General features: G+C 51.5%; 2 protein-coding genes and 1 pseudogene across 12 annotated transcripts; 1 reads left to right on the forward strand and 2 right to left on the reverse strand.

Moving 5' to 3' along the window:
- Positions 1–373: 373 nt before the first annotated feature.
- Positions 374–18501, reverse strand: LOC101691053 (chromatin target of PRMT1). 9 transcript variants are annotated; one of them, XR_006608605.1, is made up of 8 exons: positions 18207–18501; positions 17795–17876; positions 16153–16306; positions 15428–15511; positions 13401–13587; positions 7079–7492; positions 2020–2057; positions 374–452 (listed from the first exon to the last, which is right to left on the reverse strand). XR_006608605.1 is itself a non-coding variant. In XM_045086921.1 (7 exons), exons 2-7 carry the CDS (start codon positions 17857–17859, stop codon positions 10230–10232), a joined length of 834 nt encoding a protein of 277 aa, XP_044942856.1. In that variant the 5' UTR covers positions 17860–17876; positions 18207–18493; the 3' UTR covers positions 9267–10229. The 9 variants fall into 9 exon arrangements, 5 of the variants coding, with proteins under 5 accessions (XP_044942856.1, XP_044942859.1, XP_044942858.1 ...); XR_006608604.1 differs by having other exon boundaries at positions 374–610; XM_045086921.1 differs by lacking the exons at positions 374–452; positions 2020–2057; positions 7079–7492 and adding exons at positions 9267–10435; positions 12475–12612 and having other exon boundaries at positions 18207–18493.
- Positions 5846–6235, forward strand: LOC123393755 (annotated as a pseudogene).
- Positions 18502–19490: 989 nt separating the features above from the next.
- Positions 19491–23520, reverse strand: S100A1 (S100 calcium binding protein A1). Of its 3 annotated transcripts, none has more exons than XM_013049882.2 (3): positions 22932–23520; positions 20828–20992; positions 19491–19794 (listed from the first exon to the last, which is right to left on the reverse strand). In XM_013049882.2, the coding sequence occupies exons 2-3, from the start codon at positions 20966–20968 to the stop codon at positions 19651–19653; spliced, it is 285 nt and encodes a 94-aa protein (XP_012905336.1). In that variant the 5' UTR covers positions 20969–20992; positions 22932–23520; the 3' UTR covers positions 19491–19650. The 3 variants fall into 3 exon arrangements, with proteins under 3 accessions (XP_012905336.1, XP_004780436.1, XP_044942865.1); XM_004780379.2 differs by having other exon boundaries at positions 20828–20980; positions 22932–23505; XM_045086930.1 differs by lacking the exon at positions 22932–23520 and adding an exon at positions 22552–22698 and having other exon boundaries at positions 20828–20980.
- Positions 23521–23535: the final 15 nt, after the last annotated feature.

Below are 23535 nucleotides of genomic sequence, written 5' to 3' on the forward strand. Positions count from 1 at the left end.
ATGAGCTCTCCAGATTTACTCAGTTGAATTTTTGCTCTTTAACAAACTGTGAGCACATCCTCTAAAGGAATTTCATTTCTGGGAGAAGACAGGTAGCAACCCGAGAAGGGAGAAGAGATGGGGGAAAGCTAGAAAGATAAAAGGACAGGCCTCTGTCACCTTCTCATACGGGCCTGCTCTGGAGGGCTGCCAAGGCCAGGACCACCCACAGCTTCTGTCTCCTTTGTGATAAATGGAGTCCTGGAGTCTAAACCAGATCGAGGCCTCACCAGGGAACTGACGCGAGCAAAACCCCTGCGTCCCGCCAGGAGGTCGCGACGTGTAAAGAAGAGATAGAGAGATGGATGTGATGTAACTCACTTGATCTTTATCGGGACGAGGTCCGCACCACTATCGTGGTCCGGTCACGGTCCGCTGACATTGTCACGGAGAAGGAGACGTCGCCTCACAATCTAGACAGAGAGGTCACCGCAGAAGTTGAGACTGAGAACCAGCGAGTGGTCGGCAATGAAGCTGTCGGGGCGTCGGTAGCACCGGCGATGGTGTCCTCCGGACAGGGAACTCGCTTCACCTCAGTCCCGATGCCTCTTTATATACTGTGCTAAGTCTCCTTCAAAAACACATTACATCACTTATTTTTCTCATGCTTGCACATCAAAAACACACACATGTTGAAAACATGTTTTGGTCTACGATATTTCGCATAGTTAAAAATATTTACAACTTTTGGGGCGCCTGGGTGGCTCAGTGGATTAAGCCGCTGCCTTCGGCTCAGGTCATGATCTCGGGGTTCTGGGATCGAATCCCACATCAGGCTCTCTGCTCAGCAGGGAGCCTGCTTCCCTCTCTCTCTCTCTCTCTCTGTCTACTTGTGATTTCTCTCTGTCAAATAAATAAATCTTTAAAAAAAAAAATATTTACAACTTTTTACTCCACGCTAATCTTATCACTACACGCATATGGTCTAGGCTTACTTGCTATGTGGTTAGTTTGCAATTTGTTCCTGTTTTTCATTTAGTAGGGGTTTGCACTTACTATATATTATTTACTTATTCATTTATTTATTACACTTTATTTATTAAAGGTTCGTACTCACTACAGGAACCCATCCGTGGGGCATGCGGGGACACGAACTCTCTAGAAGCATCAGTTTCAGGGGAAAAGCTGGAATCCCAGGCCTCACTGCCTGCTCTAGCCCTTTCCATACCCAGCCCAGGGCTGCTGCCTTCTCCACACCCAGCCCAGGGCTGCTGCCTTCAGCTCCACCACTGAAGTGTTGCAGGGCTCCCTAAACCAACTTCTGACCTTCCAGAAAGGTGGGGGGGGGCGGGATGAGTGAATCCCTGTCCCTTATCTGGACCCAACTCTCAGGCCCCTCTTCCCAGCTACAGCAGGGCCTCTGAGAACCTTGACAGCCCCCTGCCCCACCCAGGCTCCCCATTGGGTGTGTGGGGGGGCACACCGAGTCTGCAGGTCAAAGGGCACGGTGGGGCTGTGCCACCTGAGCCAGGACAACTCCCTGTGGCGCCTCCTTAGGACCAGCAAGAGGGGGGTGGGTTCACCTCAGCACCGCTCAGGGGACCCAGAATAGAGGGCAGAGTTGGGGTTGTTGTTGTTTTTAATGTATTTACTTGAGAGAGATTTGAGAGAGAGAGGAAGAGAGAGGCAGGGAGAGCATGAGCAGGGGGGAGGGGTAGAGGGAGAAAGAGGTTTGAGAAGCGAACTTCTCGCTGAGCAGAGAACCAGACAGATTCTTGGGTCCCAAGACCCCAGGATCCTGACCTGAGTCCAAGACAGAGCAAGACAGATGCTAACTGACTGAACCACCCCGGCGCCCCGGAGAATGGGGACGTTCTTATGACCTCCTGCAGCCTCTATAGAACAGTCCAGAACAGGAGGGCCACTGCTGTGTGTGTTACAGAGCGCAAGCAGGAGGGCTTTCTTTCCCCAAACACCTGGTGCCAGGATGCCTGGAATTTGATAAACATTTAAAGAATGAATAATTTAGCCAGCACTGACCTTCACGCTGTTACCAGATTTCAGAGTTTCTGTAAAACCTGTTAAAAAACAAAATTTAACTGAGTAAATCTGGAGATCTTATTAAGCAATTCATGAACCAAGAACCGTACCACGGAGCAAGGAGAGGGGCGCCCTGAGCAGCCCTGTGGCGGGGAAGGGTTTTGTAGGAAGGAGGGCGGGGCAACAAGTTCTTGGTAAAAGAAAGGACTGCTCTGGGCAAGGTCACCTTCCCTTGAGGGGGCAGGGGGAGGCGGAAGGGTCTTGGCCGGCAGGTGACCTCACCTTCCCCTGGGGTGTGGGGGGATGGAGAGGGCCCTGTGACAGATTGCCTTGCTGGTGGGGACTAGACAATTCCTGACTCACCAGTTAAGACTCCGTTTGGGGTGGGGGGGGGGTTGGAACTGCAATTACGTTATGTATAAAGCCCTGGTTTGGTGACTTGGCCCAAGTGCCTCTGTTTGGGCATAAAACAGGTTTAAGCAGAATTTAACAGGTTAAAGTGCAAAGGATAAAGCTTTAGGCATTTTGGAAGAGCTTTTTTTTTTTTTTTTTTTTTTTTTTTTTAAAAGATTTTATTTATTTATTTGACAGAGAAATCACAAGTAGACAGAGAGGGAGGCGGAGAGAGAGAGAGGGAAGCAGGCTCCCTGCTGAGCAGAGAGCCCGATGCGGGACTCGATCCCAGCACTCTGAGATCATGACCTGAGCCGAAGGCAGCGGCTTAACCCACTGAGCCACCCAGGCGCCCGGAAGAGCTCATTTTGATGTGGTTTTGGAATATAGGTGAGGTTCGGTGGGGTGAGGTCCAGAGCCAATGACCAAGAAAGAATTCTTGAGACATCTTTGGTGCAAAATGGTGGCTTATTAAAGCACGGGGACAGGACCCGTGGGCAGAAAAAGCCGCTGCCCCGGGGCTGTGAGGGGGTGCTGATCATATACTATGGGGTGCGGAGAGGTAAGAAGAAAAGGGAGGCTTAGAGAAAGAACCTTCATAAAGTAAAGAAGACTCACAGGATACCAGAGGCCTTGATATCATCAAGTTAAGGTCATTTCCACTCTTGTAAGGCACTAACAATGAGATAGTTGGGAGCTTCCTGGACTAAAGTTACATTCCTCTTATCACACACCCTTATCAATGGACTGTGGGTTTAAAAGATACTCAATTTGATTTACAGTTCCTTCTGCCTCAGTATCCCTCAATTTTATGGAGGGGAGGGTGATGTTAGGGCTTCAGGAAACGGAGTTATGAGTCCCTGGAAGTTAGGCTACTGGTAAGAAAGCTTCTTCCTTTCTGAGGGAGGCTCAGGTCTTGTAGGATTGTGATCTCTAAAGGTAACTATCTGTTTTTCCTTTAGGGCAGCCAAGAGTGCCTGAGGAAGGTCACACAAGTCACGTGGCGGGGAGGTTCCCGGGTCAGCTTCAGCTTTGTCTGCCGCCTTTTGTCCCATCCTCAGTTTTACCCAAGACTTGCAGATCGCTTTCCAGCTCCACCTCCCATCACTGAGAATTCAACTCCACTCCGGCTCCACCTCCCCGCAGATGGCGTCAGATGGCACAGATGACGCGTTCGCGTTCAGTTCCACAGGATCGCCTCCCCACCTTCAGACAGCAGCTGCAAGCCCAGCTGGTCCCCCGCGCCTCTGGCTGACCGGGTGCAGACCGGAGGGTCCCACCACCCCCTCCGTGGGTGCAGGGGATTGGCTACAGCAACTCTCGGATGGCAGAGAAGCATTTTCCTTACTAGATGCTGGTTTATTGGGAAAGGACAGAACTCAGGAGGAGCAGGTGGAGAGACGCAGAGGGTGGGTACGTGTGGGGAGGAGCGGAGAGCATCCGGCCCTCTGGGCGCCCCAGTCCCCCACCCCGATTCCCCATGCGCTCACCAATCCTGAGGCTCCCTGAACCCCGTCCTTCATTACCCAGGCGTCATGGCTTCCATGGCCACTGGGGCTGGGACCTCCAGTCCCTCTCCTGGACGCTGGGGCGTGGATGGGCACAGGGCTGGTTCCCCGGAGATCAGCCTCCCACTTAAGGCTAACTTGGGGCTTTTGGAAAGTCAAATTTAACAGAACAATAGGCCCTTTATCGCTCTCATCACAAGGATTTTCCAGGTTTTAGGAGTTCTGTGCCAGGAGAAGACCAGATGCGTCTTCCTTTCCCCATCCATCCATTCCTTCCTTCCTTCCTTCCTTCCCTCTTTTCCCTTTCTTGATTTTACTTATTTCAGAGAGAGAGAGAGAGGCAAAGGGAAAGGAAGAGAAAGAAGCAGGCTCCCCGCAGAGCAGGGAGCCAGATGGGATCACAACCTGAGCCGAAGGCAGGTGCCTAACCAGCTAAGCTATACAGGCGCCTTAAATATTTCTTACTATAAACCCCAAGATCACACCATAGATATGTTTAAATCTTAAGCAAATAGTCACCTTACACTAAAGGATAAAGAAATCTAATAAACGAAGCTCAATAGAGAACCAAATGAATCTTCTAAAACAAGTTTCCCGGGGCCTTATGTACCCCAGGTCTGCGGCCTGCCTGACCTGCACTGTAAGAGGACCTTGACTGAGGACGGCTGTCACCATCACCGGCCCCAGAGCTGTCCCCCTCTCCTGCTGTCCTTTACCCCTGGGCCATGTGCTCAGTCAGGGCCCTCCCTAGTCAGCCTATAGTGCAACAGGCGGAAAGCCCACCCTGGCAGCAGTAAAGTAGCCAGCTGGCACCTGAACCTCTCTCCTACTGTCATGACCATGTAAAAACGGGAAGTAGAACATCAGGATCCTGGAGGTGTGGAGATTCCTATTAAGAGGCTGGAGATGGGAACACCTGGGGAGGCTCAGTCACAGGGGAGGAAAGGTCTGGCACCGTGGGGAGAAGGAGGCTATGGTGGAGGCTGGACTGGATTGTTCCAGATCAGCTGTCATGGGGGCGTCCCGGGAACAGGGAGCTACACATGCTGGGCTGCCTCTGGCAGCTCATTGAGGCCACCCCGTCTGCTTTCTCACGTCTGACAGACACCCAGATGGCCATGTGGAAACCGCTGAGGGTGTGGCCTTCTCTGCAGCCACCCTGCACTGGCCCAGGTTCACGGCCCCTCCAGCAATCCGACTCCTGCCAGCCCGTCTGGGCCTCCCACCGGCAGCTGTGTAGACCATCCAACGGGCTCCCTTGAAAATCCGCAGTGACTCCCCAGCGCCTGAAGCATGAAGCCCAGGCTCTCTGGCGACAGGCTCTGGGCTACCTGATCTCGTCAGCCGTGTCTCCCACGCTGGCTTGGAGGCCCATGGAACACACGCTCCCCAGCATGCAGCACAGTTAGGCCTCTGTACCTTTGTATTGTTCTTTGTTCTTGGGAGATTCTTCCCCTTTCTCCGTCAAACTTCCCCTTGACTTTTCTTTTTTTTAAGTAGGCTCCAGTGTGGAGCCCAAAGTGGGGCTTGAACTCATGACCCTGATCAAGGCCTGAGCTGAGATCAAAAGTCAGCAGCTTGGGGCGCCTGGGAGGCTCAGTTGGTTAGGTGCCTGTGTTGGGCTCAGGTCATGATCTCAGGATCCTGGGATTGACCCCCTCTTCAGGCTCCCTGCTCAGCGGGAAGCCTGCTTCTCCCCTTGCCTCTGCCTATGACTTCCCTCTACTTGTGCCGTCAAATAAAGAAAATCTTAAAAAAAAAAAAAAGATGGGGGCGCCTGGGTGGCTCAGTGGGTTAAGCCGCTGCCTTCGGCTCAGGTCATGATCTCAGGGTCCTGGGATCGAGTCCCGTATCGGGCTCTCTGCTCAGCAGGGAGCCTGCTTCCTCCTCTCTCTGCCTGCCTCTCTGCCTACTTGTGATCTCAGATGGCGTAGGTCGTACCCCTGAAGGAGAAGAAGCTCTTGGATGTGAAACTAGGAGAGCTGCCCAGCTGGATACTGATGCGGGATTTCACCCCTAAGGGCATTGCTGGCGCATTTCAGAGGTTACTACCTGTATTACAACAAGTATGTCAATGTGAAGAAAGGGGGCGTCGCTGGGATTTCTATGGTGCTGGCAGCTTATGTGGTCTTCAACTACTTTCGTTGTTTTAAGGAACTCAAACAGAGCAGCTCCGCAAGTACCACTGCAGAGGGCCCAGTGTGGAGGCACACGCGCGGCATTCCTGACCATGACCTTTGCTTGGCACCCTTGAATCCTTTCATATCCTAATTCAGAATTAACGTCCAATAAAAGGTAACTGGTACTCGGAAAAAGAAAAAGATGCTTAACCCACTGAGCCACCCAGGCACCCCAAACTGTCCCTTAACTTTCAAGTTCTAGCTCACCAATCTCTTCTCCGCAGTGCCAAGAGCTCCTTTTAGATTTTTTTTTTTTTTTTAAACCCAGGTCATGATCCCAGGGTTCTGGGATCAAGTCTTACATTGGGCTCTAGTCCTGCATTGGGATTACTGCTCAGCAGGGAATCTGCTTTTCCCTCTCCTCCTGCACACCCCCACCCTGCTTGTGTGCTCTCTCTCTCTCATGCTCTCTCTCAAATAAAACCTTTTTTTAAAAAAAATTTTATTATTCTTATTTTAATTTTTTAAAAGATTGTATTTATTCATTTGACAGGGAGAGATCACAAGTAGATGGAGAGGCAGGCAGAGAAGGGGGGGGCAGGCTCCCTGCTGAGCAGAGAGCCCGATGCGGGCCTCGATCCCAGGACCCTGAGATCAGGACCTGAGCTGAAGGCGGCGGCCTAACCCACTGAGCCACCCAGGCGCCCTCAAATAAAATCTTTTTAAAATTTTTGTTTAAGAACTTTCTAGGATTGATTGGATGGCTCAGTGGTTTGAGCCTCTGCCTTCTGCTCAGGTCCTGATCTCAGGGTCCTGGTCTCGAGCCCGCATCAGGCTCTCTGCTCAGTGGGGAGCCTGCTTCCTGAACCTCTATCTGCCTGCCCCTCTCCCTACTTGTGATGTCAAATGAATAAAAAATCTTAAAAAAAATAATTTCTACACCCAAAGTGGGGCTTGAACTCACAACCCTGAGATCACTACTGAGCTCGTGCTCACTACTGGGACAGCCGGGGCCCTAGGGATCCTAACAAACCGCACCTTGTCAGTGTCTGCACAGCAGGCCCTCGGCAGATGGTGGCTGAATGAAAGGCTGACCCGGGAACAGGGATCAACCTCCATGCCCGGCTCTACTCTGGGCACTCAGCTGGGAGTGAAGATGGAAGACGCGGGCATAGGCCGGGCATAGGACTCAGGAGATGCGGAGATCGGCCGTGAGCAGCAGGAGGGCCTGGAGAACCTGAGGCTGGTTTGGAGCTCCTTGTGCCCAATACTGGGATTGCACTTCTTCGGGAGGCAGGATGGATCTAGTGGAGCTCCCCTGCCCCGCCCACCTCAGGGTTCACAGCGAGGGTTCACGCAGATGCTGGAAACGGCAGCCCCAACTTGGTCTTAGCTCACTCCACGGCAAGAGATGGGTGTAGGGGACATGGGGCAAGTCCTCCCAACGGCCACCTGTGGGCAAGAGGAGCCTGGAGTCAGCAGGATGCTGGGGCTGGAAGCACCCTGGGAAGGGGCAGTCTGGGATAGAAGAGGCTGACCTACAAGGGAGCAACTAAACCACACTCAGCAGAGCGCCCCCAACCCTTCTCTTTTCGGGCTCAGGGGATGGAAACATTCAGGACTGCCGGGAAATGAACGGGAAGGCAGTGCAGGGAGGCCCAGTGCCCCCATTCCAGCGCCCTGCTCTCCCATTTCCCAACTCCCTCATTTTGCTCTCACCCTGACACAGTCAAATGGGGGGGCTATCTGCAAGTAAGAGAAGGGGGAACATGGGCAGACAGGTGTGGGGGCACTGCGACCCCTCCCCTTCACCATGTTCCCTCTTCCTCACATATGCCTCAAAACCTTCTACAAGTTTGTCTTTTAAAGATTTTATTTGTCAGAGACAGAGGGAGAGAGAGGGAGCGAGCACAGGCAGAACAAAGAGGCAGCAGAGGTAGAGGGAGAGGGAGAAGCAGGCTCCCTGCCGAGCAAGGAGCCTGATGTGGGACTTGATCCCAGGACCCTGGGATCATGACCTGAGCTGAAGGCAGAGGCTTAACCCACTGAGCCACCCAGGCGACCCTATGAATCTTTTTCTTAAGAGGATCTCAGTGCACTGAAGGCAGGTGGGGGTGATGGTGGGGGGTGGTAAGTGGTTCAAAGCCACCAGATCAGGGCACTTGGGTGGCTCAGTTTAAGCGTCTGTTTCAGCTCAGGTCCTGGAGTGGAGTCTGGTGCTCTGTGATCAGAGGGGTCTGCTTGGATTCTCCTCCCCCTGCCTTGTGCTCGCTCTAAAATAAATTGTCCTATTTGCAGGCATGCACCTACTATGAGGACTGTGTAATAACCCCAAGAGATGGGTCACCCAAAGTTGTGTCAAGAGGGTAAGGGACCTACTCAACCCGCAGTTCCCCATCCTTCCCAAAGGTGTCCTGGGAAGTGCCTGATATAACCAGTGGAGATTGTTTGCAGTGGTAGCCTGTCCACTGCGAAGCAGCCAACTCTCTCACAAGTCGTGGACCAGAGTCTGGGTCTACCTAAGGGACGATCCTCACAACTTGCCTTGCCCAAATAAACACTTTCCGCCCCTTCCAATCACGTATGAACACCCACCTGACCTGAAGACCTCAAGCCTCACAGTCCATTTTTAATAAACAGAAAAGAGGGGAACACACTTGGAAACCAGATCCAGTCGATTTTTTAAAGTATCGTTCTATCTCTACCACTACCTGGTCTTCCCAATCTCTCTCTTCCATAGGACCAAACCACTTGCCTCACAACCCAGAGGCTAAGAAGCCCAAGTCATACACATAGGACTCAGGTCCAGGCTGTCTCGACCAAAATTTCCTTCTCAGCGTGCCACACACACCTCCCAACAGTTTAGGGAACCGTGTATCTCACTGGCAACTGGTTTGGCAGGTGGTTAGGTTCTTTCCCACAGAACAGGGGAAGAGAGACACTGGTGCCAGGGTCCAGAATAGTGCCAAAGATCATTACGCGGGAGCTTCCTATGGCCCAAACAGGCCAGAACATTCTCATATGGGGTTAATCACCTTCCTGCCAGTCACTCAGAAGGCAAATTCTTTGCTTCCTGGCTCAAAGTCCTAACTCTACCTGCAACCCCCCACCTTGATTTTAATATACCTATGAATTTAAGGACTCTGAATTCCACAAGAGGTAGGTCATGATATTGTCATAGGGACCAGAGCATTTCAAGGAGCCCAACAAAAAAAAAAGTCCTGACTAGATTTGAGAACAATTTCTTGTTATGATGAACCAGAAATACAAGATTCCACTGAAAACTGAACAGGTGACAGAATATGGTTGAACTTGTAACTTCAAAGGGGAAATAAAGACAGGGCCAAACAAAGCCAATGAATGGAGAAGCCCAGGACTGGTTTGGGATAATCAACACAAGGACAATAGCATTCTAGCACGCAATCTTTGGACTCCTAGAAGGTACCTGACCATTCTATCCCTTTCTCCGAGGCATCTGCCAAACCGAATGGCCATTTCCTCTCTATTGCAGGTGTAAGCCATCCTAACAGTAGCTTAGGACATGATTCAAAGCCAAGAGCAAAGTTTACATGCCTCATTTCAGCGTAGGAAGTGCACACACCCAGCCCAGCACACTTGTCGTGTGGTGTCAATGTACACAGAAGTGACTTTAATCAAATCAGGTGTTACCATGTATAACCTGTTATGTGGCCCTGTGGCTATGTCAGTGTCCCTAATTTACTACACTGATGTATTAGTGCGGCAGAATTCATTTCTGAGCTGCACGTTTTCTAAACACTTCTAAGAGGCTATTAAAGGTCACACAGAACAGAACCTAGGCCATCAGGAAGGAACACTGATGGGCTCTTTCTGGGACTTTTTTCACGCGGACACAGAGATGAGAAGAGGGTGTTCTAGCCACGAGTCCGCCACATTCGTGTTCAAAGAGAAGTCAGAGTGATGGGGGTAAAAACCCCAAACACAACAAAACAAAACCCGCGTCAGAGGAAAACGGGGTTTCATACAACACAGTATCAAAAAAGTAAAAGGAACACACTAAATGCACAAACTGGTGGCAAGTTAAGTCCATGGCCTATCGTGATAGGTCCTTCCAGCATCGTTCAGGCTTCTTCTCCGTCTGTTATCTCAAGGGTATTTACAGATGTGGTGACTTTTGAACAAGAGTCTCTCACAGGAGGGCGGGCAGGTTTCAATCATTAGTTTCTGGATCTGTTTGTGCCATGTAGGCATCCAACTCGGCATCCAGGTGTCCTTTTGTTTTCGACATGTACGCATCCAACTGGTTGTCCAGCTGCTCCTTGGTCAGTACAGGGCGAGTGAGGGCACCTCTCCCTCGTCCACGGCCTCGGCCTCGACCTCCAAAGCCCCCTCTTCCCCGACCTATCATCCCCCGACCTGGCCCAAGGGGAAAAAAAGGAAACAGTTACAAGTAGGTTTAATGGGTGTTATGGCAAATGCCCCTCAGAGCAGCGGGGTCTAGCTGAGAAAGACTGAAAGGGCAGGGCAGAGAGCAATCTGGAAAAACAGGAAACACATTGGGTAGAAAGCAACACATGGAAAGCACACATAATGAATCCCTGTTTACATGCTCATCTCTAAACGCTATTTAAAGACTTTATTCTGACAAAGAGAAAATAACTGACTAAAGAACCTCAACCTCAACTGACTAAAGAACCTCAACCTCTCCTTAAAAAAAAAAAAAAAAATCTCAGGTTTGAGACCCATGTAAGTTTATAATTAAAATACATTATAGGTCACCCCACTAAGTAAGACAATAAGTAACAAGGGCACAGAGAAACAGGGGTGTGTAGGGCTAGAGAGTTTTTAAAGTTAGCCTTACTAAAGATCTTTCTGGAAAATTAGCTCATCTCTCCTCAAACTTATTAAACCTAATGAGCTGATCCCATGTCGGGAGACTGAGGAGTTATTCTGATAGAACAAAGTGAGAAGACGGGCAATGTATTTAGAGTTCCAGCCAATTCTATCTCAGATTCCAGCCACCTTATAATTATGGTTATCTGAGAGGTAGTTTTAATGCACTTAAGAAAACACAGGCAGCTTTCTGAAAAGCTACTTTGGACTCCCCCAGCCCTGTGATGTGCTCTCAGAAATGAGGTCAACATAATTTGGAAATGTGCTATTTCATCCTGAAACCCAAACTAGCTTGTTCTTTACTCATTAAGCCAACAATGAGTAATGGGAGAGAAGAAAACAAGTCCTTGGCTATTAAATTTCCTTTCTTAACAGTTATTATCCTTTGATAATTTCAAGGTCATAAATTATGGAAGATCCACCACACAATATAAAAAGGACCAAAGCAGATATACACAGGGGCTACAGGAACAGATTTTCTTCCCCCGCCTGCATAGGTGTTGCTGAGAGTTTTCCAGTAAGCTCTAAAATCAGAAAAACCCCCACAAGATTTGGATTAATGATAGCAACACCATGAAATTCTTTTCCATCTGGGTCATGAGGTCACAAGACAAGTATCACTAAGCCTCAAAGGTAACATGATCAACAAGAGTCAGTCAGTTAATTAACATGGTATCTTCTTGCTTTCTACCTTGATTTAAAAAAAAAAAAAAAAAAAAAAAAAGGGTGCCTGGATGGCTCAGGGTGCTGGGACAGAGCCCCACATCTGGCTCTTCGCTCAGTGGGGAGCCTGCGTGCGTCTCTCTCCTGCTCCCCCTACTTGTGTTCCCTCTCTTGCTGTCTCTGTCAAATAAATAAAATCCTTAAAAAAAAAAAAAGTCATCTCTGATTTCCTGTAGGTGCAAACTTTACCTTGACTTTAACTTGGCTTCAAAGTCAATATCCAGCTCAGCTTCATTTCTATACATCTCCCTCTTCTTTATTTTTATTTTTAATTATTTTTTTTTTTAAAGATTTTATTTATTTACTTGAGAGAGAGACAGTGAGAGAGAGCACGAGCGGGGAGAAGGTCAGAGAGAGAAGCAGACTCCCCATGGAGCTGGGAGCCCGATGCGGGACTCGATCCCGGGACTCCAGGATCATGACCTGAGCTGAAGGCAGTCGTCCAACCAAATTAGCCACCCAGGCGCCCCTTCTTTATTTTTAGACTCAAAATGGGGTTTTGAGATAAGGACGGGGTGTGTGGTGGTGGGGCAGGGACACAGAAAGGTAAAACCTCAAACCTCCAACTGACCATCCTGTCATTGAACAATACGATTTAAATGACAAGAACCTGGAAAAGAACCTGGCTCTGACGTGTACCTGACTGGCTCTTGGACAACCCATGACAGACTTCTCGCACTACCAGCATGTGGATTTAGAAAATAGGCCAGTTTCAAAAAACGAAACAAGACAAACAAACAAGCCTGCCTATGACTTGAAGCTGTGCAGAAAAGGCGGCTCTGAGTTTTGAAGGGAGAGAAGTAGGGGGAGCTATTCTCTGAAGTTGGTAGCTGACTAACCTCTACCACCGATTCCGCCACGACCCATAGCTCCACGCCCTAGGCCCCCTCTCCCAGGACCTCCACGACCTCGAACACCACCTCTTCTTAAGCCCATTCGGGGAGCTACGGCTCGTCCACCTCGGAGCAGGTTTTGACCTTGGAGAGGAGGCATACAATGTATATGCAGGTAAATCCAAGAGAGACAAAGCAGACTCTAACCAAAGGAAGGCGGTGAAGGTTAAACGAGAGTTAATTCAGTTAATTTTTAGGTTGGGTGGGGCAAGCTGTACACAAGTGAGAACAGATCAAACTGCTCTTTATTCTATCGATTCAACAAGTCTGACCACAAACCCATTTTTGAAAGAAGCTGGGAGTTAATTAGTAAGTACACACAATAAATATCTACTGAATAATCAGGTAAGTGCCTAGCATTACGGTAGATTTAAAAATGAATGATAGGATTCCTGCTCTCCATACATTCTTACAAGGGACAAGAACAACACAGGGAACAGTTAACAGTGCCCAAAATGTAACACACAGCTATGGGTCAATCTGCCCTCTCTTTTCCAAATTTAACAGTGTTTCACTAGCACAGAGATGGTTAGTTAAGATATAGGCCAAGGGAGCCAGTATTTCTTAGATCTGACTTATTTCTAAAACTTGCATGTGCTTTGATTCAAGCAGCAGCAGGGTGTTTACACGGAATGGAGATGACATGAATTACCTGTCGTTACGCAGGTCATAGCCTCTCACCATTGCACATTATCAGAAAGGGAATGGTATCGAGAAAAAACATGCAGCACTATTAAAAATATGTGATTTCAAAAGTCATTAATTATATTAATACAAATTCAGGCTTCAAGATGTTAAAACAAATGTGTCCACAGCAGCCCAAGAGAAAAGGGAGGGGTAGGCCCAATAATTATCAGGTACACAGCACTGACCTCGGAGCGACATCCCGCCCCTAAGCAGGGTTCTGGTGGCACGTCCCCCACGGAGTCCTCCTCGGGGTAAGCCTCTCTGGATTATGGGTAGGCCTCGTCCTCCGATTGCTCCCCTGGCCAGGGTCCCTATGGGTCGGCCTAACCGTGCCTGGATGTTACTCTTACCCAGGCGCTGCTTTAAGCTCTTCTGGAAGAAAAGGTGTTGGGGGATTGAGATCAAAAAAGCATTCCAGCAGGATTCAGCAACCCAAAGTGCAGAGAAAAAGCAAGTAGGATGGCTATGTGGAGGGGGATTAACCTGCCGCAGATGTCACAAAGACCCTGAACGAGAAACTAGCCTTTGCCTCAGGACATCATGTAAGGGAAGAATTCTGATCCAGAGCCTTGACGAAAGCTCAATTATGGTCCCGTGACATTGGCACCAACACAAATTACCTCACTAGTTTGGCAGAAGCCATACACCAGTCCTTGGAACTTAGGTTTTAGTAAGGACTCCACATTTCCAATCCTGGATTCTGCTGTTTTTGTACCACAGGTTGACAACGATACGACTTGATTCATACTTGCCCAAGGACTACCACTGTCTTCAAAGGCTTACTCAAACACCATAGGAAGTTCATCACACTCTGGGAAATATTTTAAGTTATAAGTTCATTTGAATTCTTGTCAGTTAAAAACAAGATTTTTCAGTCAGAGGCCAGTGTGTTCCATTTTTCCTCTGAGTATCTATCTCCAGACGGTCCACTTTTTACCTTAAGATGTAAACACAAGAAAGTCAAACCTCCTTTTCCTTATATTTCTTAAATCACTATTAATTCCATGTCTTCCCTTGCAAACAGCTCCAGTAAGCCAGTACTGTAAACTTTAATTCAAAATACTTGTATCTTCTCCAGAGAGAAAGCTACCTTGCATTAGAATTAAGACAGGTAACCTATACTCACAAAACTCAGAGCCATATTTGAGAATAAGGACACACCACTAATGGAGATTTTCAATAATCTGTCCCTCAGAGACCTACATCTCCTTTCCTTCAAAGGAAAAGGTGACTGTGCAGCCTTGAACACAATCGAGGCCCCAGCAAACCTGTTTTCCTATAAAGCCATCAGTCAGGGTGAGTGAAAGTAAATTCTGTGTATCCTCAGGCTTGACCCGTAAATGACTTACCAATGACCCCCCCCACACCAACCATAAGCTGTGAATTATTATGATTAGCTTTCTAGCATAAGCTAATAAACTGCTTCTAATCAGAGGGACAGGCTCTGAACATTATGCACCCAAGCGTAACCAACCGTAAGAGTCTGTTGTATCACGCCCCTGACAGCACACAATTAGGAGGTCAGGACATCGTTCTACAAATCCCTTCTGTTTAATGATCCTGAGTATGTACCTTCTCCCTAAATCCGTGCCTCAGCAGATAATGCACGGTGCTTAGAAGTTCTCCCTTCCTATCGCTTTCTGGCCATCAGTCGTAGTCTCTAACAGCGATGGTAAGCTTCAAGATGTTATTATGCCACTTAGTTTTCATTCCAGAGCTGTACTGTATGCTAAGGTAGCCACATGTGGCTATTTAAATTACAAGTTAATAAAATTTAAAAAGCTCCTCAATCATACTAGCCACATTCTGAGGGCTCAACACTCACACCTGGCTAGTGGCTACCGTGTTTGGAGAGCAGATATACAGTATTTCCTTTACTGTGGAAAGTTCTATCAGATAGCCCTGCTCCAGAGGCTACTTTTTGCCCAGCTTATATTTAAAGCTTCTTCTAGAAAGATCCTTTGGAATGATGTGTCAGAGACTTATCTTTAGCAATTTATAATAGCTACTCTTGGAAAACCGTGGGGCCCTTTTTACTGCTTTCCTGAATCAGGGACAAATACAGGAGCTCCAAGGCTTAAGGTAGCTGAAGCAGAAGGCCTTGTTTATTTTTGGTCAGTGAGCCCAACAGTTCAGGGTGGGGTGGGAGGGTGTTATATTTAACTGCTGAATTTATGCACAGCCATGCAGCGCTACCAGTTCAAGTCCTTACAGTTGCATGGCATCGCCCTCCAGACGCCCAGCCACAGCTTGGACATATCCTTCCACAGCCATTGTCCGGACTTGCATATAAAGTCTATGAATAATAAAGAGCAGGTTTTATTTCAGATCTGAATAAGGGTTATCTCTTACTGGAAGTTTGAAAGAAAACCCACCAATTCTTACATTCAATATTCCATGCTCTCCCTCTATTTTACTGACAAAACTCAGGTGCTGTGGAGATGAAGATCACCCTACTATTTCTATATTTTAGCACTAGAAATCTTTTGGCTTAGGCTATTCAGACTTCCTGTGCCAGGGGAGAAAGAACAAAATTATTTCCCTCATTTGTAAGTCATTTAACATGGAATAAGTAAAGGATTTATCTGAAGGTCATCTAAGAGAGAAACCAAAATTTCTCTGTGGTAAAATCCAGTGAATCTACTTTAAGGGCAAAGGATCAGGAAGAAAAAAAAAAAAGAGAGAGAGATGAATACTCATTGATAACATAGAACAGGTCACACTTGATGGCAAACTACCTACAAGAGAAAGACAACAAAAAGTTACTCATTGGTACCTGACAAACTGGGGATTCTCTGAACTTCTCTTTCCTCCAGAGAAGTTTCTGCTTTTGCCCTGAGCCACTTGCAATCATCCTCCACGTCCTGACAGCCTCAGTGGACTGCCTGACAGAGAGAGCACCAGCTGCTCCTGGAGCATCAGGACCCGTCCTCTCACCTGCTTAAGTTTTAATGCTGCCTGGACAGAGGGTCTATTCTCCATCTGCTGGGCCAGTCTTCTGTTTCTGGCACTGGCTAGCTGCTGTTGTTGCTGCATCGAAGCCCGAATATTCACTGGCATCGGCTGTTTGTTCTTCAGCATATTAGTAAAGCTTCAAGGTCGAACAGAATGGATGTTTAAATAAAAGCTTTATTACAAAACATTTACTGGCATTTTCATGGCTTGCTAGACCAGGAGCTCCAGATCCCACGAACTTTTAAGTGGTACACTTAGATCAAGGCTGAAGTGGGTTTAAGACTCCTCTGCTTCCACAAACTTGCAAGAATCAGAAACTTAGAAACGCAGCTAAGTGCAGCACATTCAATCAAAAGTGGTAACAAGGGCTCAAGTAACGGCTTTTGAGAGAGGTGGAAGGTACGAAAAACACGCAATAAGCAGATATGATGACAACAAAAGACAAAGGTAGTTTCAAAGACAAACAAGAAAGCCAAAACCTTGGGGGAACCCGAGGGTGCACTGTAAGGGCGACCAGAAAAGGACGAGCGCGCCCCCCGGCGCAGGCACAGTCCACCCACAGGAATGATGGGAGCGCATCTCGTTCTCGGACGTAGTCGCTCGCTTGGCGACAGGCAAATACGGAGAATCGGTACTTCACGCCCTGAGGTAAGCAGCACACAGGCTTCAGAAGGGCAAAAACATCAACCCCAACGAAATAAACCCACGGTCTCAGAGTGCTCGGAGACAGAAACCGCTCTCAAGCACCTTTTCTTACTTTCCAATGGTTACTTTTCCTAATGCCAAGCGATTGCTTTGGACAAATCAGATTAGTTCCGTCGCTTCACAGCTTGTGAAGACGCGCCTGCCATTTCTTTTTTTTTTTTTTTTTTTTTTTATAAAGATTTTTATTTATTTATTTGATAGACAAAGATCACAAGTAGACAGAGAGGCAGGCAGAGAGAGAGGGGGAAGCAGGCTCCCCACTGAGCAGAGAGCCCGATGCGGGGCTCGATCCCAGGACCCTGAGATCATGACCCGAGCCGAAGGCAGAGGCTTAAACCACTGAGCCACCCAGGCGCCCCACGCCTGCCATTTCTGTCAGAAGTTCAATGGCACGAAAAGGAAGGACACTTCACTGTGAAAGACCGAACAGAGAAACAAACTAAAAGCAGAACTGAAAGGAAGAGAAATGGAGCAAAGCAAGTGCCTCTTACAAGGCCCAAGAACGGCTCTCCAGGGCCTTCGGACATATCCGCGGCTTGCTGCCTGCCTCTTACAGGCCAGACGCAGCTGCTGGCCTCGGACGGGGCAGCAAGCCGACCGCAGCCAGGGGACAAGCCGCCCGGCCGCGGCACCCCTGTATCCATGGAACAACACGGGAACGAGAGGGAGGGCTGAGGAGTCTCCGAACACATCCCACCAGGCAAGGGCTTCAGACAGCGCGACACAAACACCTACTGACAAGGGGTTTTGGAACAACCGCCCGATTCGCTCTGTGCACCACGTAAGAGGCCCCTAAGAACAGAGGTCTGTAGCCTCCTGGTGGTATTTAGCTTAAAACTGGTGTTTGAGCACCGGACCCCAGGGCCAAGGTAAGGAATGTTTTCTTAGGAACGAGCTGAGCTGCTGTTGGCTGCCTCACCGCTCATTTAGAGACATCTTGGTGGTGCTCTTTAGCACAACTTTCGGCGCCGACTGAGCAGCCATCTTCAAATCCCGAGGATCTGCAGGGGACACAGGCAGAAGCCGCCGTCAGGGCAAGGACCCCCCGCCTCCGCAGGCGTCCACGACCCGGCCCAGCCAGTGGCGGCCGCCGGAGGTGCCCCCGGGCCGGCGTCTCGGACGCCGCAGGCCCCACACGGCGGCCGCACACCGGGCCGCACGAAGCCCGACGCGGGCTTCCTCTCAGCGCCCGCCCCCCCCACCACAACCGTGAGCCCCGTCCCCGCGGGGAGGCCCGGCCGGCGCGGGACGCGGGCCGGCCCCGGGCGGAGGGAGGCCACCCCCCCACCCCCGCTCCGCGCCCCCGGGCCCGCCGAGCCACCGAAACGCACCGAAGGAAACGGACGCCAGTGCGCCTCCCGGGGCTGCCACCACGGCTGCGGCGCGCGGGCCGGGGCCCGGCGGAACCTGACTTGACTTGGTGGGCGGTTGGTCAGAGGTGTAAGCGCTAGGCTGCTAGGTTAGCTCGCTGCTGCCGGCCGGCTGTCGGGTCGGCCGGTCTGCCTGCTCGCCCGGCCTGCCCTTTCCTGCCCTGCGTCGCTGCCACCACTGCCGCCGCCTCCGACTCCTCCCGCTCGTTGCCCAAAACAAAATGGCCGCCACGCCCAGAACCGAGTGGGACCGGCTAAAATGGCGTCGACGCAATTACGTCAGACGTCAGATCCGCGCACGGCGCGGTAGGGGCAGAAGAGGAGTCCTACGCCTGCGCGAGGGGTTGGGGCGGAGCCTGGGGAGAAGGCGGGGCCTTAGCAGAGGCGGGGGCCGAGGGGCGTGGGCAGTGCGCGAGCTCCCTGCTGGAGCCGGTGCTCGGGCCGCTAGCGCGGTTATAGCCTGGGCAGCTGAGAACCGTTTTGATCTTGGGGCAGAAAGAGGTTTGTTTTTCCTCGCGGCGCCGCGCCGCGGCTGAGGACGACCATCTGCAGCTCCGTACGCGGGACTTGCTTCGATGCCTCTTCCCGAGCCCCTGGGCCCGGGTTCTGGACGCGGGCGCTCTCCCGGCCAGGGCGCCGGACCCTACACCAGTCACTAGTATCAATGCCTGTGCGTGTTTTTCTCGTCCTGAATATTGTTAAATCCCTGTGGAGGGCGGCGTCTCCCTTCCATGCACTCCCCGTCTGCCGGCCATGTGCGTTTTGACGCAGACCTACACGGGATTTTTCTTACGCCTGGGTACACAATAAACACACCCCGATGTGTGAGGGATGAGTGAGTGAACACATCTTCAGCCCTTCTGCATATAGGTACATCACGATCCTTTCGTTTGCTTCCTAGCTTCTCTCTGTGTGTATTTAATGGTCTGGCATTCTTACTGGACTTGACCCACGTGAGAGTAAGTCGTGTTTGTTCTGTGCCCTGCTGCAGCCCCAGTTCCTACACAATGTCTCTAGCACATGGTAAGTCCTCAGTAAATATTCTTGGCAGACCGAAGGGAAATTCTTTCTTTCCAGCTGGAACTTTGAACACCTACCTTCCTGGGCCTTTGAGGATTCAACTAGAAAGATGTAATGTCCCCTTGACCTCTCCGAATAAGATCGCTACCCAGATAAGGTTAATTAGGGTTGAGGAACCTTGACTTTCTCACTCACTCCCAGACCCCAAAGGAGACACACAGCAGCTGACTAGAGAAGAGCCTTTAATGAAAGTTGAGCGGCAGGCTTGGCCCTCTACTCTTGCACCCTTGATGGAGGGTGGGCAAGGGTAGGAGTGCAGGGAGGAAAAAGTGGGGTGCGGGGGAATCAGGGAAGGGGAAGGGCGCTGCTCACTGGGGCTGTCTGCTCAGCTGTTCTCCCAGAAAAAGTTGTTGCAGGCCACTGTGAGGGCAGCCACCAGCACCACGTACTCCTGGAAGTCCACCTCCCCGTCTCCATTCTCGTCTAGCTCTTTCATCACCTTGTCCACCGCATCTGCATCTTTCTGGGCCTGAGAGGGAGGAGATGAAAAGGGAGACGCATAGTCCTGAATCAGGGGCGGGGGGGGGGGGGGGATGCGGTGGCTGATTGGGAAGAGCAAGAGGCAGAACTACATGTAATTATGGGACTGTTGTCCTTAAAACTAATATTTGCAGCCTCCTGTTACCTATAGAATAAACCCCTTAACAAAGCAGAGCACTACCAGCATCTGTTACCATATTTTGAGGGCCTAGAGAAGCTTTACAGGGGTTGTCTTATAAAATTGTTAATTCTGACACAAATAGTATGAGGTAGGGTTCATTATTCCCAAATTAACAGCTGGTGGTTGAATAATGCGCCCAAGTCATACAGCTGGAAGGTGGGAGGGTCAGAACTGGAGCCCAGGCCGGATAGAACCTCCAAGCTGGCACGCTTTCTCCTGGCTTCTTCACCACAGGGCCCCTGTCAGCATTTGCAACCTGCTTTGCTACATCCTTCGCTCTGGTCAAAACTACTGAGCGTGCTCCCCGTCCTTTCTGCCAGGCGTTTGTTCATGCAGACACCTCCTAAAATGTCTACATTTATCCTAATAATATTCCCATGGACACCCATGGCTCAAGTGCCCGCTTCTTGGAAAAGCCCCCTTCAGCCCCGTTAGTATTGTCCCAAAGTTCTTTCTGGCAATTGTTACAGCTCTGAGTAGTTCCTAAGTGGCTGGCCCCAGGCTTCACGGGGAGCTTCCGGTCAGAGACTGCGGCCTCTTTCATGGGTCAGTCTTCCCCTTCTAGACCGTGAGGCCTCTTTAATGATGCATCTGCATGGGTTCTAGCACTTCATACGTGATTAACAAATTAGGGTATTTTGTCTTGAACCAGGAGAAGTGGGGAGTCCGAAAAACCCAGGCGAGAAGTCTGGGAGAAGAGGAAGACGGGAGAGAGCTGGGCTGGGGAGGGCCCCGGGTGTTCCTCCAGCCCTTGCCCGTCCACCCTGCCCCCCCCCCCCCCCCCCCCGCGTCCATCCCACCCGTCCCACCCGTCCCACCCTGCCCCCCACAGCGCGCTCACATCCAGGAAGCCCGAGAGCTCCGTCTGCAGCAGCTCTTTCAGCTCCTTCTTGCTCAGCTTGTACTTGTCTCCCTCCTTGCCCGAGTGCGCGTGGAACACATTGATGAGCGTCTCCATCGCTGTCTCCAGCTCAGAGCCCATCTCGCAGCTCACCTACCCCGTCCCCAGCAGGGAAGCAAGTTGGGGACCCAGCTTAGGGCATCTGGGGTTGGGGTGAGCGGAGCCCTCAGAGCTGGTCTTGGTCCCTTCCCTGAAACCGCCCTGAGATCAGAGCCACACTGCAGTTATCGCTCCCTGGGACCTTATGATGTGGGAACCCAAGGAGGCCTAAATCTCAGCTTGTTCTCTGTGTGCCTCATTCCACATCCCAGCAGAGGGAGTCAGGGACTGGGGCCCTGGAGGTAGAGCAGCTGGAGCAGGCTGGCGCGAGGGGCCGGCAGTGGACTCTGCAGAGGCTCCCTGCTGCCTGGGTGGACACTAAGGAGGGTGGGGCAGGCAGGCAGGGACGGTCACAGGACACTGCCGTGCTCTATTTTTACCCTGCCTTGCCCTCCTAGCACAGCTGAGTTCTGTGGCTGGGGGCAGTGGGCTGTGTTCTCCTCTAAGGTCTCCCTCCAGCAAGGAGTCCGATGGAGAGAGTGGCAGCCAGAGGGCCCAGCCCCAGACTTTATGGGGAGGGGGAGAGGCCTGCCTCTGGGCTTCCTGTCAGCAGGCCAGACCGGGCTTCCTTGGGTCCTTCACTCTGCTCTCTGAACAGGTCACTTCAGCTTCCCTGGGGAGGGTACCTCTCACTTCTCTGCGGTGTCAGGCCTTCCATCCGGTGATGGTAAGAAGGGAGAGAGGAATGACCAAGCCCTTCCTCAGAGCCAGGGCTCCCAGCGAGGGGGAGGGGAGACCTCTGGGGCCTTGTCCCTCCCGCGGCCCTCTCCCCTGTCTAGGCCCAGCCTGGATGATGTGAGGACAATGGCAGTGGGAAAACCGGTCTGATATACGCTGGGGGAGAGAACAGGCTGAGGATGTCCTCTGAAGGGGCTGGAGAGAAGAGAGGAAAATGCGGGGCGGGTACTGAGGCAGGGGACTGCCAAGCCAAGCCAGTGGGCCTCTTTCTTTTGGCCTCAGGATGGTCATCCCCTCCGCAGCCTCAGGGGGCAGCTCCGGTGTCTCAGATCAGGTGTCCTTGTCCTTCCCCAGGCCTGGGGGGCTGAACAATGGGCCCTGATCGGATGACATTCCCCCTTTACAATGGGAACCTTGTGAGTGTCACCTGAACTCTGGACAAGAGAAGGAGTTGTCACAGAGACATGGGGGAGATGGAATCCAAGCCTGGACTGATGGAGGGGATAAGGGTGCTTGTGGGGGAGGGCTGTTGGTGGCTCAGTTACTGGCCCCAAGCACTTAGGGCTTGCCTGGAGCCCTTGAGCAGCCTGGGATTTTCTGTAGGGGCTAGGAGAGGATTTTGGCAGGGAGGGGCGGACAGGAAAACACAGGGGGAGACTTGAAGGAGAGAGGAGTCTGGAAGTCTGGGCCAAGAAAGGAGGAGAAGAAGGGAAGGCCATGTGAAAGGAGTGTTGGGAGTGGGTGTAGTACCCTAATGCCCCCCCTCTTCATCTCACAGGGCCCATGCTCTGCCACCCCCAGACTTCCTGGGGACCTGAGCACTTGGCAAGGCTGGGCGGTGGGGGTGGGGACAGAAGCAATAGTTCCCTTTGCTTTCTTATTCTTACCCAACTGGAAGCAAGGTGGGAGCTGGCTCCCTTCCCCAGCACCTGGGAGATGGAGGGAGCCTTGGGAGGCCATTCTGAGGGCTCTGTGGTAGGTGGGCCTCATGTCCTGGGAGCTTGGTGGCTGGGCTCCCCACTGGCTTCTTCATTCTCGGAGGAATAGCATGGACCTGCCTCCGAGAGGTCCGACCTTCGTTGGCTTCCCTGCACTACTGTCCACACCTTGTCTCCCCCAAATCCTCAGCTGCTGTCACTTGAACTCCTCCCAGCCCCTCAGGCCAGCACAGTGCGATTGTCCCCAGGCTTTCGGAGGCCCGCTGAAGTCCCCTTTCCCCCAAGCTGGCCACAGCAGAGACCTAGCCCGGATGACGCAGGATACTCACTGTCAGCCTGGACCTGAGGTGGGAGCGGGTTCTGGACAGACAGAAGAGTCTGCAAGTGTGGCTAAGGGAGCTGTGTGGGGAGACCTGTCTGAGGTCCTGCCCCCGTTACCCCCCCCCCACCGGCTCCACCCCTTCACAGACACGGGGCCAGGAGTGGACAGAGGCGCCCTCTGTCTCCTGGGCTAGAACAGGCTGGCCTGTGTCCTCTTGTGCAGCCTCAGTTGCCTCCCCCTGCCTGCTGGGCCCCAGGAGGCAGGGCCCAGGAGGAAGGAGGGGGGTGAGAAAAAGGTCCTGGGAGGACACGGCACGGCCTCCCCTCGCCCCACCGAAGCGCCGGCAGGAACGGGAGGGTCCCACCGGGTCTCAGTGAGGGGACCGCTCAGGGAACCCTTAGATCCTGGGAGTCTCACGGAGGGGTTTTAGTCCGGCCCCCGCGGAGAGACTTCCGTCCAGGGGCTCTTCGTCCTCAGCGGGGTTCCCCTCGGTGTGTGGGAGCCCTTTGGGGGTCTTGGGCCGCAGGGTCCCCCTCTCGGGCCTCTAGGACGCCCGCGCCTTCCCGCCTCCCCCTCCCCTGCAGAGGGGCGCGCGGGGGCCGCCCGGGGGA

This window comes from Mustela putorius, unplaced genomic scaffold (assembly GCF_011764305.1).
Source record: "Mustela putorius furo isolate JIRA1106 unplaced genomic scaffold, ASM1176430v1.1 tig00000997_pilon_pilon_pilon, whole genome shotgun sequence".
Classification (NCBI taxonomy): domain Eukaryota; kingdom Metazoa; phylum Chordata; class Mammalia; order Carnivora; family Mustelidae; genus Mustela; species Mustela putorius.

Bases quoted from the DNA above. Each gene is read 5' to 3' on its own strand.
- LOC101691053 (XM_045086921.1), bottom strand. From the start codon at position 17,859: ATGGCTGCTCAGTCGGCGCCGAAAGTTGTGCTAAAGAGCACCACCAAG. The intron at 13,588-15,427 runs GTAAGGACTTGA...CTTTTCTTCCAG, and splicing joins GAGGGCGATGCCATGCAACT to AAGAGCTTAAAGCAGCGCCT. The intron at 12,613-13,400 runs GTCAGTGCTGTG...CTCCTCTCCAAG, and splicing joins GGGCGGGATGTCGCTCCGAG to GTCAAAACCTGCTCCGAGGT.
- S100A1 (XM_013049882.2), bottom strand. From the start codon at position 20,968: ATGGGCTCTGAGCTGGAGACAGCGATGGAGACGCTCATCAATGTGTTC. The intron at 19,795-20,827 runs GTGAGCGCGCTG...CCTCCCTCTCAG, and splicing joins AGCTCTCGGGCTTCCTGGAT to GCCCAGAAAGATGCAGATGC.